Source organism: Pristiophorus japonicus, chromosome 14, assembly GCF_044704955.1.
Source record: "Pristiophorus japonicus isolate sPriJap1 chromosome 14, sPriJap1.hap1, whole genome shotgun sequence".
Taxonomy (NCBI): Eukaryota; Metazoa; Chordata; class Chondrichthyes; family Pristiophoridae; genus Pristiophorus; species Pristiophorus japonicus.
In genome coordinates, this window is record NC_091990.1 from 148,572,124 (window position 1) to 148,585,709 (window position 13,586).

At 40.7% G+C, this 13,586-nt stretch overlaps 1 protein-coding gene across 3 annotated transcripts in view; it reads right to left on the reverse strand.

The window, feature by feature from the left end:
- ext2 (exostosin glycosyltransferase 2) overlaps positions 1 to 13,586 on the reverse strand; it is a 192,052-nt gene that overhangs the window by 61,394 nt on the left and 117,072 nt on the right. For all 3 annotated transcript variants that reach the window (XM_070898632.1, XM_070898630.1, XM_070898631.1), the window contains one exon: positions 8,924 to 9,113. In XM_070898632.1, the coding sequence (XP_070754733.1) occupies positions 8,924 to 9,113 (190 nt within the window). The remainder of the gene's footprint in view (positions 1 to 8,923; positions 9,114 to 13,586) is intronic.

A 13,586-nucleotide genomic window follows, 5' to 3' on the forward strand; every position in this document is an offset into this window, starting at 1 on the left:
CCATTCGGCCCTTCGAGCCTGCACCGCCATTCAATGAGTTCATGGCTGAACATGCAATTTCAGTACCCCATTCCTGCTTTCGCGCCATACCCCTTGATCCCCCTAGTAGTAAGGACTGCATCTAACTCCTTTTTGAATATATTTAGTGAATTGGCCTCAACAACTTCCTGTGGTAGAGAATTCCACAGGTTCACCACTCTCTGGGTGAAGAAGTTTCTCCTCATCTCGGTCCTAAATGGCTTACCCCTTATCCTTAGACTGTGACCCCTGGTTCTGGACTTCCCCAACATTGGGAACATTTTTCCTGCATCTAACCTGACTAAACCCGTCAGAATTTTAAACGTTTCTATGAGATCCCCTCTCATTCTTCTGAACTCCAGTGAATACAAGCCCAGTTGATCCAGTCTTTCTTGATATGTCAGTTCCGCCGTCCTGGGAATCAGTCTGGTGAACCTTCGCTGCACTCCTTCAATAGCAAGAATGTCCTTCCTCAAGTTAGGAGACCAAAACTGTACACAATACTCCAGGTGTGGCCTCACCAAGGCCCTGTACAACTGTAGTAACACCTCCCTGCCCAGTTGCCCAGAGCTCTAAGCCATGGGGGAGGGGAGGGGAGCAGTGAGGCAGTGGATTAGGCTAAAGTAGTAGTGGAAGCTATCCAAAGTGTGGGTTGGAGGAAGGAAGGGATGGGCTCATGTCTTAGCCTGTGCCCGGGGCCCCCATGAGTCCAAGGCTGGCACTGGATTTGAAACAAGGTGTAGAGACTGAAAGGGTTAACATCTAACGCACCGCACTATTCTCCTTTTCTACTGGTGAAATAACCATAATTTCATACAATGGTTTCAAATTAACTATATTTTGGTAGCAAAACATTTCTAGAGGGGTCAATGTCTATTCTATTATTTGAAATCATATGGCTGAAAATCATGGAGAGATGCTAATTTTAAAAACAAAGCCATCTAACTTGCTTATTGCAATCGAGTGGGAGCAAAGCAGTTGACGCCACACCATATTCTACGCAGCTCGTAATGGTTAGATAATTAGCAGCATTCCCAGAGATGTGGGATCAAATTGTCTGGCCACCCTTTTGACTCGGGAATGGTAGGTGGATACCTAAGCAAGCGGAAAGGCTGAAAATGTAAATTAAAAAGACAAACTAAACAAAAAAAGTCACTTCTTCATTTGATATAAATGCATCATTTTAATGGTTATTTGTGCATTAGTTATCCTAAATATTGAGGTAGCAATTCTCTATACAATGTGCACACTTACTATGTTGAATCTCTACACTACCTTGATGCAGTGCAATCTTTTACCTCATAGCATGCTAAATAGGCAGTGTAACACTGGAGAACTCAAATTTAACTCAATAGCAAGACCACCTTGAAGAGGTGATTTTGCCACCATGAACTCTGCAGATTAGCTACTAGTAGAACTGTAGCCAGTGAAAAAGTCAGGCTATCTACTGTAAATTATACAAATAAAACTGTCCCCAGTCAGTTCTTTACTACATACTTGACCAGCAAGGAAAATGGAGGTGCCTTTCGGGACATGTATGCTAAGCTCTGGCCAACTAGTTTGAAATGGTCAAATATTGCCCCACCAAACTCAGAAAGAACACCAACTGGGTGAAACAAATCTAGTGATTTGAAGATGTGGAATGTGTTCAAGATTGCATGTTTATAATGAATTTGTTTTCACATGAAGTGACGCAAATGTAATTTTACACGAGAGCTAAACCATTATACTTTATGCTGCAGCGTTGCGATACTTCTCAGATGGGTCTTTCAAGGCTATTCCGGAACTGTCAGCATGACTTAGATGACATCTGTCTAAACCGCCCAACCTCAAACCAACACTAAACAAATTAAAACTGTTTAAGTAAACTTAAGCTGGCCTGAGGGGCAAACCACAATTCACTGAGATAAGTCTTTATAAATACAGTTGCAACTAAATTTTTAGGTTTTGCGAACATTTGTGTCATGTTTATCTAATAAAGATTAAATCAACCACGCACAAACATGTTTAAAAAAAGGAAACAAAAGAAGAAAATCTTTTAGAATTACAAGTAGTAAATGTATTCATTTTAGACAAAAGGAAATGTGTTCTGAGGAATTTTCATACAGCACTCTTGTATCTATTACAACATTATGCAGTATTTCTCAATACGCTCTTTTGCCATCAACTGACATAATTATAACCTTGCTAATGCTAGAAAATATTAATTTTCCTTGGCAGGTGACACTATGCTATGAGGAAAACTTTATTATCTTACAATTTATAATTAGTTGGGATTTAACTTCTGTGAAACCATTAAATAATTCAGATCTCAAAGGGGAATGATAAGAATCTCATCTCATAAGCCACCACAGTCTATTACACTGCAAATAAATTAAATCGTCAAAACTGACCAGCAATTGCAGCCAATAACTGTTTTTTTAAGATAATTCTTCATTAAAAAGGAATCAGATGAGATGTTAAACCGAAGTCCCATCTGCCCTTTCAGGTGGATGCAAATGATCCCAAGGCACTATTTGAACAAGAGCAGGAGAGCTCTCTGGTGCTCAGGTCAATATTTATCCCCAAACAACATCACTATAACAGATTATCTGGCCATTAATCCCATTGCTGTTTGTGGGAGTTTGCTATGTGAAAATTGCCTGGTGCGTTTTCCAACATTACAACAGTGATTACACTTCCAAAAAAAATGCTTCATCATGAAAAACAACATATAAATGCAAGTTCTTTCATTAATCGATTTATGTTCACATTTTCTATGGGTTTTTGCATGACAAATTAATGTCAGCCAAACATCCAAACAACCCACCCTCCATTACAGGGCATCTGGGACCTGTGTGAACAGGGCAAGCAACTGTGTATCTCAATAACCAAACCGATTGAAGAATCGTTAATGAGCAGCTCAGGGTATGAACCAGGAAGTGTCGGTTAGAATAGTGAATTCAATGTCAAATCAGGTACAGAAAGTGAAATAAAGATTTTGAAAGAAAGACTGGATTCAGCGAGAGAGATAAAAGAGACAAAAAGTTAAAAAATGTATTAACTTAAAAAAAATTCCCAACAATAATTAAAAGCTGAAGGAATGAGATTCCACATTTGTAAAGGTTAATTTTCAGTGCCGGAGAAGTTGTTTGGCAGTAATTAAGACTTACCACACTGTTAAACGTGTACTTAGACTGAAATAGACAAGTTCTAACTTTTTAAAAAAAAAAGACAAATTTAGTCTGTATCTACAACATCAGTACACGAACTTCACTCCATTCAATACATTTGAATGGCGAGTCAGAAGGCGAGATGCCATTTTCGGGAAACTTATGGAGGAACGTCGCATTTCGGAGAGCAACTGAGCATGTGCACTCGCCGGAGGGGTGCTATCGGATTTGCACATAAATAACGGTGAGCTTTGTTAGCCTCACTGTTAACTTTCACACAAAATCTGGGCCGATAAGTTTTTTTTAAAAAAAACCTTTGCCAACTTTATTTTACTTTTTCAGATTTCTTAATTCATGTATTGGACAAGACACACGAGTCTTCTTGACAGCGCTGTGTAGATTATAGAGTAGGAAGAGTAAAGAAGGTACTACTACCACCTCGCAAAATATCCAGCTATCACCCAGGAGGAGATCGGGCATTACAATATTCTTAAAAACTGAAGTTGAAAAAAATAAATGGTCCAAACAGCTGTGTTTCTTCTGAAAACTGAATAATTTGGGATGGTTCCTAGAACCTGCAGAAATTTGAGAAAAAAAAATACCCAAAATTAAATGAACCTATTTTAATACTAGGTTTTTAATGGACACTTTTCTGTCAGCTTCCTGAAAATTGTTTTTGCACAGGCCATGAGGAAATTGGAGGGAGGTGATGGCAAGCAGAACTTCACTGCCATGGTGGCAATAAAGTGCACCAGGCTACTAATGGGACGTTGCTTCAGGTGAGGACTCGCACTTTAAAAGGAATCATTAGAGCTATTACAGATGAGATTTTTTTTTTTTTAAATTGCATCACACACATAGTTGCTCTGTGCACATGTGGTACAAAAGCTAGTCGACAATGCCAAGCATTACAGTAGTGTTTGGGAAGCATTTTTGTCAACTGACAGAAAATCTGATAAAAAGAGCATGCTAGAATTATACAACAGGTTCGTCAGCATTTGAAGAGAGAAAAATAGTTCAATGTTTGTGTAGAGACTCATCCTTTTTTTGTCTTCATTCCCGAGTCGTGTTACAGTTAAATAATGATTTACTGTAGGCACAAGGTTAGGCTTGGGCTGTAAATCTCGTTTACTACTTTTGTCGAAGTCTTGGTATAATTTTGGAGTGCTCAGCTTGTTTTGGTTTGCGTGGGAGGAGGCTGGAAATACCATAACTGCAATTCTACTTCATTCTGTGTGCTAATACGGGCTACTGTAAAAAAAAAGCAGCTTGGGAACCAAAACAATTGCTGCACAGTTTACAATTAAATGTAAATAAAGAAAATCATCAAAAATTAGTGACATTTTACATTGTTTAACTACACAGCAAATAATTTGAAAAACTTATAAACTAGCACATTTCATATCAAAGCACTGATTACCAGTTTTGTTTAAAAACATAGACGCCCTTTTAGACTATGGTAAACCTCTGCATTCAACTGCTACTGCTTATCAGCTAGAGTACCACAAATTATTGGGATGTGTATACTTCAGTCTGTTTCATTACTCTAAATTTTCAATAACTTCCTGAGCTTAATTGGCTATAAATTACAAATCATTGTGGAGAAAAAGCTTGCATTACTAGCAGTAATTGAGAGTTTAAGTTAGAACAAAAAGGTTAGAGCTTACTGGCAGATCTTAAAACCAGGTGGTATTGATTTTCTTATCTACACAGCCACCAGCTCACAAACTTGATTCTTCCAGAAAGAGATTATTTTAAAAAGCAATAGCTGTATTTTATGCTTCATATTTCATACAGTGGAGTTGAAATATTTATTCTAGGAAAATGAATGTGGTTTTTCAATCATTAACTTTTTAAACTAACAAAAGCACATAAATTAAAATATTTCCAATAGCACAAGCCTATGTGAAAGCATGGATTGTTATTCCTCTTTATGTAATCAATAAAACACTTTTGTTCTTCAAAAGAATGCAGAACATGTGCAACAGATGATTTCAACAGAATTGAAAGGCTCAGTGGAAAAGAGAAAGAGTACCCAGAGTGACTTAATTCCAAGGCCTTCCATTGCACAATTCTGCAGTTAAACAAAGTTTCTAATGAGGAAGCCATTGGCCTCGGTCTCCGCCACAAACTATGTTCCCTAGCCACCAAATTCATCCCCCTCCCTGGCCACTCAGGGGCTGAACTGGACTGTTCACAAGCTCTGTGTCCTCAGCTGAGCTTCAGACCCCATAACCCCTCCACCCTCTCCATCGCCTAGAGCGCCTATTTCCATCTCCTGAATATCGTCCGTCTCCACCCCTGCCTCAGCTCATCTGCTGCTGAAACCCACCTACATGCCTAGATAAGAGATTCCTAACTCTCAAGCATCTCCATGGATATCATCAAACCTACCAGGAGTTATTTTGGGATAGCACAGTTCCTAATCACAGTTTTACTACTTCTTCAAAAATCTAGCCAAGAAAGTCCCCTCCAAGGGAAGATTGAAAGTAAGAGAGAATCAAGATTCAAATTCAAACACAGAGCTCTCAGTTGAAATTCTAACTATGAGCACTGCATTTACTGGGCTGTCTCACTCTCTATTTACTTAGCTTAAGCAAAACCGAGGCATATTCATAATGATGCAGATAATCTAAATGCAACGCCAAACATTTTTGTCTAGCATTGTAAAACAAATAGGAAGTCCCATCCTTTTGAGGAAACACATCAACATCTCAAGATGAAAGCTGCTAAGTAGACTAGAGTAGAAACCATTTGCATTTTCCAATAATAATTACCATGCCTCTATCAGGGTAATTACACATAATAGGCCACTGTAACCAAGGAAAAATCCTGCTTGTGTTAGAAGGGGTAGAACTTCAGCTTTGGGTACAATCGGCAATCTGAGTGCAAATTGCGCTCAAAATTGTACTGGTTTCCCGAAGTGAAGTTATGGTTCAAGTTTCCGCTCAAACGCATTTGCAGAATCACAAACATAAAATCTTCCATGAACCAGAATAATTGGTCAACGCTTTAGAATGCAATTGTTTATATTTTTTCCCTTGCATTAAAAAATATTCCTCACCGTATTAACAACAATGTGCATTTATTTAGTGTCTTTAACATAGTAAAACGTCCCAAGGTGCTTCACACGAGCATTATCAAACAAAATTTGACACTGAGCCACAGAAGGAGATATAAGGGCAGATGACCAAAAGCTTGGTCAAAGAGGTAGGTTTTAAGGATCGCTTTAAAGGGGGAAAGAGAGGAAGAGAAGTTGAGAGGGGGAATTTCAGAGCTTCAGGCCTCGGCAGCTGAAGGCACGCCTGTTAATGGTGGAGCGATTAAAATTGGGGTGCGCAAGAGGCCAGAATTTAAGGAGCGCAGATTTCTCGGAGCGTTGTAGAGCTGGAGGAGGTGAGAGAGATAGGGAGGGGCAAGACCATGGAGGGATTTAAAAACAAGGATGAGAAATTTAAAATTGAGGCGTTGTTTAATCGAGAGCCAATGGTAACCTAGTGCAGTTTTAATAATACAGCTGAAAATCATAGAATGGATACAGAAGGCTATTCAGTTCGTCGAGCCTGTCCTGACTCAGTGCAAGAGTACCTCAGCTAGTCCCACTCCCCTGCCCTTTCCCCATAAGCTCTGCAATTTGTTTTCTTTCAGGTACTTATCTAACTCCCTTTTGAAAGCAGCGATTGTGTCTGCCTCCACCACCCTTTCAGGCAGTGCATTCCAGATCCTGACCACTCACTGTGTAAAAAAGGTTTTTCTTATGTCGCCTTTGGTTCTTTTGATAATCATTTTAAATCTGTGTCCTCTGTTTTGACCCTTCCGCCAATGGGAACAGTTTCTCTCGATCTGCTCTGTCCAGACCCCTCATAATTTTGAACACCTCTATCAAATCTCTCCTCAACCTTCTCTTGGACCTGTGTGAACAGGGAGTAACATTTGCAATTCTCCAGTCTTCTACCACCACCCCGTTTCTAAGGAGGATTGGAATATTATGGCCAGTACCTCCACGATTTCTTCCTTTACTTCCCTCAGAATCCTCTATCTTTCATCGGTCCTGCTGACTTATCTACTTTAAGTACAGCCAGCCTTTCTAGTACCTTGTCTTTATTAATTCTTATCCCATCCAGTATCTCCTCAACCTCCTCCTTTACTATGTCTATGGCAGCATCTTCCTTGGTGAAGACAGATGCAAAGTACACGTTTAGTATCTCAGCCATTCCCTCTGCCTCCATGCGCAGCTCTCCTTTTTGGTCCCTAATTGGCCCCACCCCACCCCTCACTACCCAGTTACGATTTATATGGCTATAAGAGACTTTTAGATAACCTTTTATTTTAGCTGCCATTTTATTTTCATACCCACTCTTTGCCCCTGTTATTTTCTTTTTTTAGTGCTCTGAAATTTCTATATTCAGCCTGATTCTCAGATGTATTCTCAACCTGTCATCCGTCATACGTGCTCTTTTCTGTTTCATCTTACTCTATCTCTTTCATCATCCAGGGAGCTCTGACTTTAGTTGCCCTATCTTTCCCCCTAGAGGAAATGTACCTCGACTGTAACCAAACTATTTCCTCTTTAAAGGCAACCCACTGTTTCACTACAGTTTTGCCTGCCAATCTTTGATTCCAATTTATCCGAGCCAGATCCGTTCTCATCCCACTAAAATTTGCCTTCCTCCAATTAAGCATTTTTACTCTAGATTTCTCCCTGTCCCTTTCTACAGCTAAGCTAAACCTTATGATACTATGATCACTGTTCCCTAAATGTTCACCTACTGACATTTGCTCCACTTGACCTACCTCATTTCCCCAGAACCAGATCCAGCAATGTCTCCTTCCTCATTGGGCCGGAAACATACTGATCAAGAAAGTTCTCCTGAACATACTTCAGAAATTCTTCCCCCCGCCCCCTCTGCCCTTTACACTATTATCCCAGTCTATATTAGGATAGTTAAAGTCCACCAATTATGTATTTTTTACTCTAAACCCATCCAAAACTTCCAATATTGCTCCAATATCTGTGACACGGGGGAGGGATTTCTAAATTTCCACTATATGGAACTTATGATCTCCTACTCACTCTTTTCATGGATCTCAAAACTGTGGAACTATTACCTTTCAGTTTTTTTCTTGTATAATCTTTTAAGCTTCTCAACCCCAAGCTCAATGTCATCTATTCAGTAATGTTTGATGTACTTCATCCTGTTTACTCTTTCAGCCTTGTTGGCATCCTGAATTAAGTCAATGCCCTTAACCCTAATTTCTTAACTAAAACAGACAATTAGTGCCTGTAGCTTCTCATGTGGCAAGTTTCTGATCCAAGCCATGCTATGGAAAAATGAATGCAAATTATTCAACAACTTGGATTTATATTGCATCTTTGACATAGAAACATGTCTCAAGGCACTTCACAGAGGCATAATCAGACAAAAATGGACACCGAGATAAAGAAGGAAATATTAGGAGAGATCACCAACCACTTAGTCAAAGAGCTGGGTTTTAAGGAGGCGCTTAGAGGAAGACGAGGAGGAGAGGCAGAGGGTTTTATAGATGAAATTCCAGTTGCCTGGATAACAAAGTTGCCCACTCTGAGAAGGTTTGAAAATCTGTAATTTTTAGGAATTAAAAATACAAGCTTTGCACACAGGCTGAATCACTGCCATCCAGTTTATATTATCTGATGCTTTGGTTTTATTACTTCCCCTAACTCCTTTCTCCTCCATATCTATCCATAGCACGATACTGAATTGACATCTTACCTTCAGGTGGACTCTTATTCTGATTGTTCCAAACAACTAACAACTTGGAAAGGCTGGGCACCTTAGAAATTTCAGTGATCACTCTGAACAGACCCTCGACACGGTCATAGGTGAGAACAACAGCAGTGAAGCCTTGCGACCGAGGTGGAATGAGTGGGAGGAAGAGCGGATTGTTCACACTCACCACTTTCTGAATAAAAATACAAAGATATAAAAAGTCTCATCAGTAACAGAACCGGTTAATATAAATTACATTTTGATTGATTTTGGGGTGGCCCAAAGCTACTTTTCAAAATCCTCCAAAACTTTAATCTTCTAATATACCTCACATGCCACATGTGTATCTAGTGCAAAATTCCAAAACTTCCACATTAAAGCATCAGTCTATGCTTAAATAGGCAATCAAATCCCCTCCGATTTGTCTCATTCCAAACTATGAGATCAGCTCATTTACAGTAAGCATATCATCTGAACAAGTCAAACGCACACGAAGGCCTCGGAAGCTCCAAGAAGAGTCTGTTTGTGAGACAGCGTGCTCACTTCCTTGGCTGTACAAACACCCAAAACAAATCATCTATGCAACTGCATACTTAAGGCAACTTGCAAGCCATTTCAACAAATTTTCCAAATTTTAGTGAAACCCTCGGAGTCCAACTTCATGCCAAAGGATTACTTTTCATATAAACGGAATCCTCTTAAAAATATGGTTGCTATTATCTGCTTAATCTAATCGGATAACAAACAATTAATTCAGTTTGGTTAATCAGCAAAAGTTTTGCTCCAATGTAAAAGGTCAAGATAAACATGTATATTGGTATTAAGATTGTTGGTATTAGGCTACAAATAGTTTTTTTTTAAAATAACCTGAACAGCTGACTACAAATTTTAACCCCATTTCCAGCCTCAGTTCTCATTTTCCAATTATCCCAGTCAAATCAAGTGCAATTTAATTTACACGTTATCAAAATATTCAGGAGTTTGAAATTTTCCAAACACGTTAGAACAATTGTCCACATTTTTACTTGCCATTCAGTTTTTTGCCGGATGCCCAATTTTTGTAAATATTTTCAAGTCTTTGTTGTGTTCACATGTTCTTATTTGGGAACTACCATAATGAGAATTATAATTTTTCTAATTACTCAGCAAAGGGAAATCATTATAACAAACCTACAGAAAAGGGCAATGCCAAATTAGTCTTGAAGCTGCCAATCTCAGGCCTACATAACTTATTACATATCCAATGGGGGCAATGCAAAGTGTAAATAGGTTATTGCACTGGAAACAAATACGCTCTATTGGGCCCAAGTTTCCACAAGAAAAAAAACGGGCGCCCCTCCGAGCTGGGCGCCCGTTTTTCGCGCCTACAAAAATCCTCGGTAGTCTGCACCTACTTACAGGTCCTCTGGCCCTTGGCGCAGTCAGCACGAGCTGTGGGGGGGCGGAGCCAGGTCCCGGCGCTGAAAACAGTGCCAGGACCTCTGCACATGCGCGCTACAGTCGGCACGCAAGTGCAGTAGCTCCAGGCGCCGAACTGTGTGGGTGGTGCCCGAAGCACGCAGCCCCTAGCCCTGGCCCAATGGCCTCACTGGGGCTCCTCCCACGGCCAGCTCCTGCTCCCCGCCTGACCAAACCCGACACTCGCTCTCACCCCCCCCGCCCAGACCCGACCCGACACCCGCTCCCCCCCCCCCCCCGACGACCTGACACCCGCTCCCTGCCCCGAGACCCGACACCCGCTCCCCCCCCTCCCGACGACCCGAGACCCGCTCCCCCCCCCCCCGCCCCAAGACCCGTTCCCCCCCCCCGCCCCGAGACCCGACACCCGCTTCCCCCCCCCCGCACCGACCCGAGACCCGCTCCTCCCCCCGCCGACTGACCCGACCCGCGCTCCTGTTCCCCGACCCGACGCCCCCTCTCTCTCTCTCTCTCCCCACCTCCCTCTCTTCCTCCCTCCCCCTCTCTCCCCTCTCTCCCCTCTCTCTCTCCCTCTCCCGCTCAGCGGCACGAACGGCTGCAGAATTCTCCCTGGCTGAAGCACTTTCACACAGGTAGGAAGATGGTTTATTTAATCTTTTCGTGGCTTATAAATGTTTATTCAGGTTGGATTTATTTGTATAATATTTGTAGAAGTATAAATAAGGATTTATTGTTGAATTTAATGAGTTCCCTTCCCCCCCCACCTCGTTCTGGACGCCTAATTTGTAACCTGCGCCTGATTTTTTAATGTGTAGAACAGGTTTTTTCAGTTCTACAAAAATCTTCACTGGCTCCATTCTATTTTAGTTTGGAGTACATTTTCACTGTGGAAACTTTCAAATCAGGCGTCAGTGGCCGGACACGCCCCCTTTTGAAGAAAAAATTCTGTTCTAAACTAGAACTGTTCTACCTGACTAAAACTGCAAAAAAAAAATGTGGAGAATTGCAATTTCTAAAATAGTCCGTTCTCCACCAGTTGCTCCTAAAAATCAGGCGCGAATCATGTGGAAACTTGGGCCCATTCATATATAATTCACTCTTCCTCCATCAGAAAAATGCATCACTTGCAAAATAAAAATTTGTTTCACCAATTTGAATTTTTATATAAATGCTTGTTCCAGACATTTAAACCTCAAATGCCAGAATATGAAGCCAGCAGTTTTGGCACCAATTCACAGTTTTCAGAACACTCATGTGACATGAAGGAGGCAAGAGAACAGAGGGACTCTGACTGCTGACGTGGTTTTTATTTAAATATAAGAAATAGTAAATTAAACATTACCGTATGTCCATTTTTCAAAAAGAGCTATTTTGGCAGTGGAACCTTTGAACAAGAGATTATAAAAAAAAAGATACATTTCCAACCTTGACAAACAAAAAGAATCCGTAGATATTTATAAAATAAAATTTCTCCACCCCACCAAAAGAATGTTTCAGGATTAAATCTGCGTACACCAGCTGTAAGTAATTGCATTCTTAAAAACTTAAAAAGACCACCAGTCCAAGTCATTTCAAAGATGTGCAACAATGACCGATATAAATGCTGAAACAGTGATTCAGGAAGGAGCCGAGTTAACATCTGGAAGTGGAAAAGGTCCACCGTAAATCTTTTTCTTTTAGATACTCTGGTGTGTTTGTCAGATTTTTCTGTGCTTATAGCTAAAAGTAACAAATCTAAACGGCAAAAGGGAGCAATTCTTGTTCTTGAAAAGTTTAACAACTACACAGCGCAGTGGATTGGAGCCTAATTCGAACTCCTAATCAGAAGACTTTTGGAAGTGCAGTCTGTGGGACTGTGTGCCTTTGGCCTGTTTTTTCCTTCATTGGGACTGGCAGTCTCGCTGCTTTTTGCCAGCATTTTCTGTTTTCATTTCAGACCTCCTGCATGTGCAGTTTTTTCTTCTCTATCCAATTCCCACCATTTACTTGTCATTTGTGTTTGTTTTACTTTTTATTTTATGTGTGGGGCCTCTCCCTTGTCTTTTCACATTCTGCAATTGTAAGTTGTTTTGCTTTAAAATGTTTTTCTATGACCTCACTGATGATCTTTATTATTTGGTAGTTTTCTATTTGTAATTAATCAACACATTAATTCCGTCTATGGACAACCGTACCAAAATGCTTTTAATTCTTTTAGTTTTCAGATCTGATAAAGTGCATCAACTTAAAAGGTTTACTAGTTTTGCCTCTTTATAGATGCTAACTGACCTGTGTATTTTCAATATTTTTTGGTATTGTGAAATTATGCTGCATGTTTGGAAGAATCTGCTGCAATATATGAACTTTAAAATTTATATCCATTTCCTGTCATATCTGATCATTGATGCAAAAACAGAACTGGAATATAAGAACATAAGAATTAGGAACAGGGGTAGGCCATCTAGCCCCTCGAGCCTGCTCCGCCATTCAACAAGATCATGGCTGATCTGGCCGTGGACTCAGCTCCACTTACCCGCCCGCTCCCCGTAACCCTTAATTCCCTTATTGGTTAAAAATCTATCTGTGATTTGAATACATTCAATGAGCTAGCCTCAACTGCTTCCTTGGGCAGAGAATTCCACAGATTCACAACCCTCTGGGAGAAGAAATTCCTTCTCAACTTGGTTTTAAATTGGCTCCCCCGTATTTTGAGGCTGTGCCCCCTAGTTCTAGTCTCCCCGACCAGTGGAAACAACCTCTCTGCCTCTATCTTGTCTATCCCTTTCATTATTTTAAATGTTTCTATAAGATCACCCCTCATCCTTCTGAACTCCAATGAGTAAAGACCCAGTCTACTCAATCTATCATAAGGTAACCCCCTCATCTCCGGAATCAGCCTAGTGAATCGTCTCTGTACCCCCTCCAAAGCTAGTATATCCTTCCTTAAGAAAGGTGACCAAAACTGCACGCAGTACTCCAGGTGCGGCCTCACCAATACCCTATACAGTTGCAGAAGGACCTCCCTGCTTTTGTACTCCATCCCTCTCGCAATGAAGGCCAACATTCCATTCGCCTTCCTGATTACCTGCTGCACCTGCAAACTAACTTTTTGGGATTCATGCACAAGGACCCCCAGGTCCCTCTGCACCTCAGCATGTTGTAATTTCTCCCCATTCAAATAATATTCCCTTTTACTGTTTTTTTCCCCCCAAGGTGGATGACCTCACATTTTCCGACATTGTATTCCAAACCTTAGCCCATTCGCTTA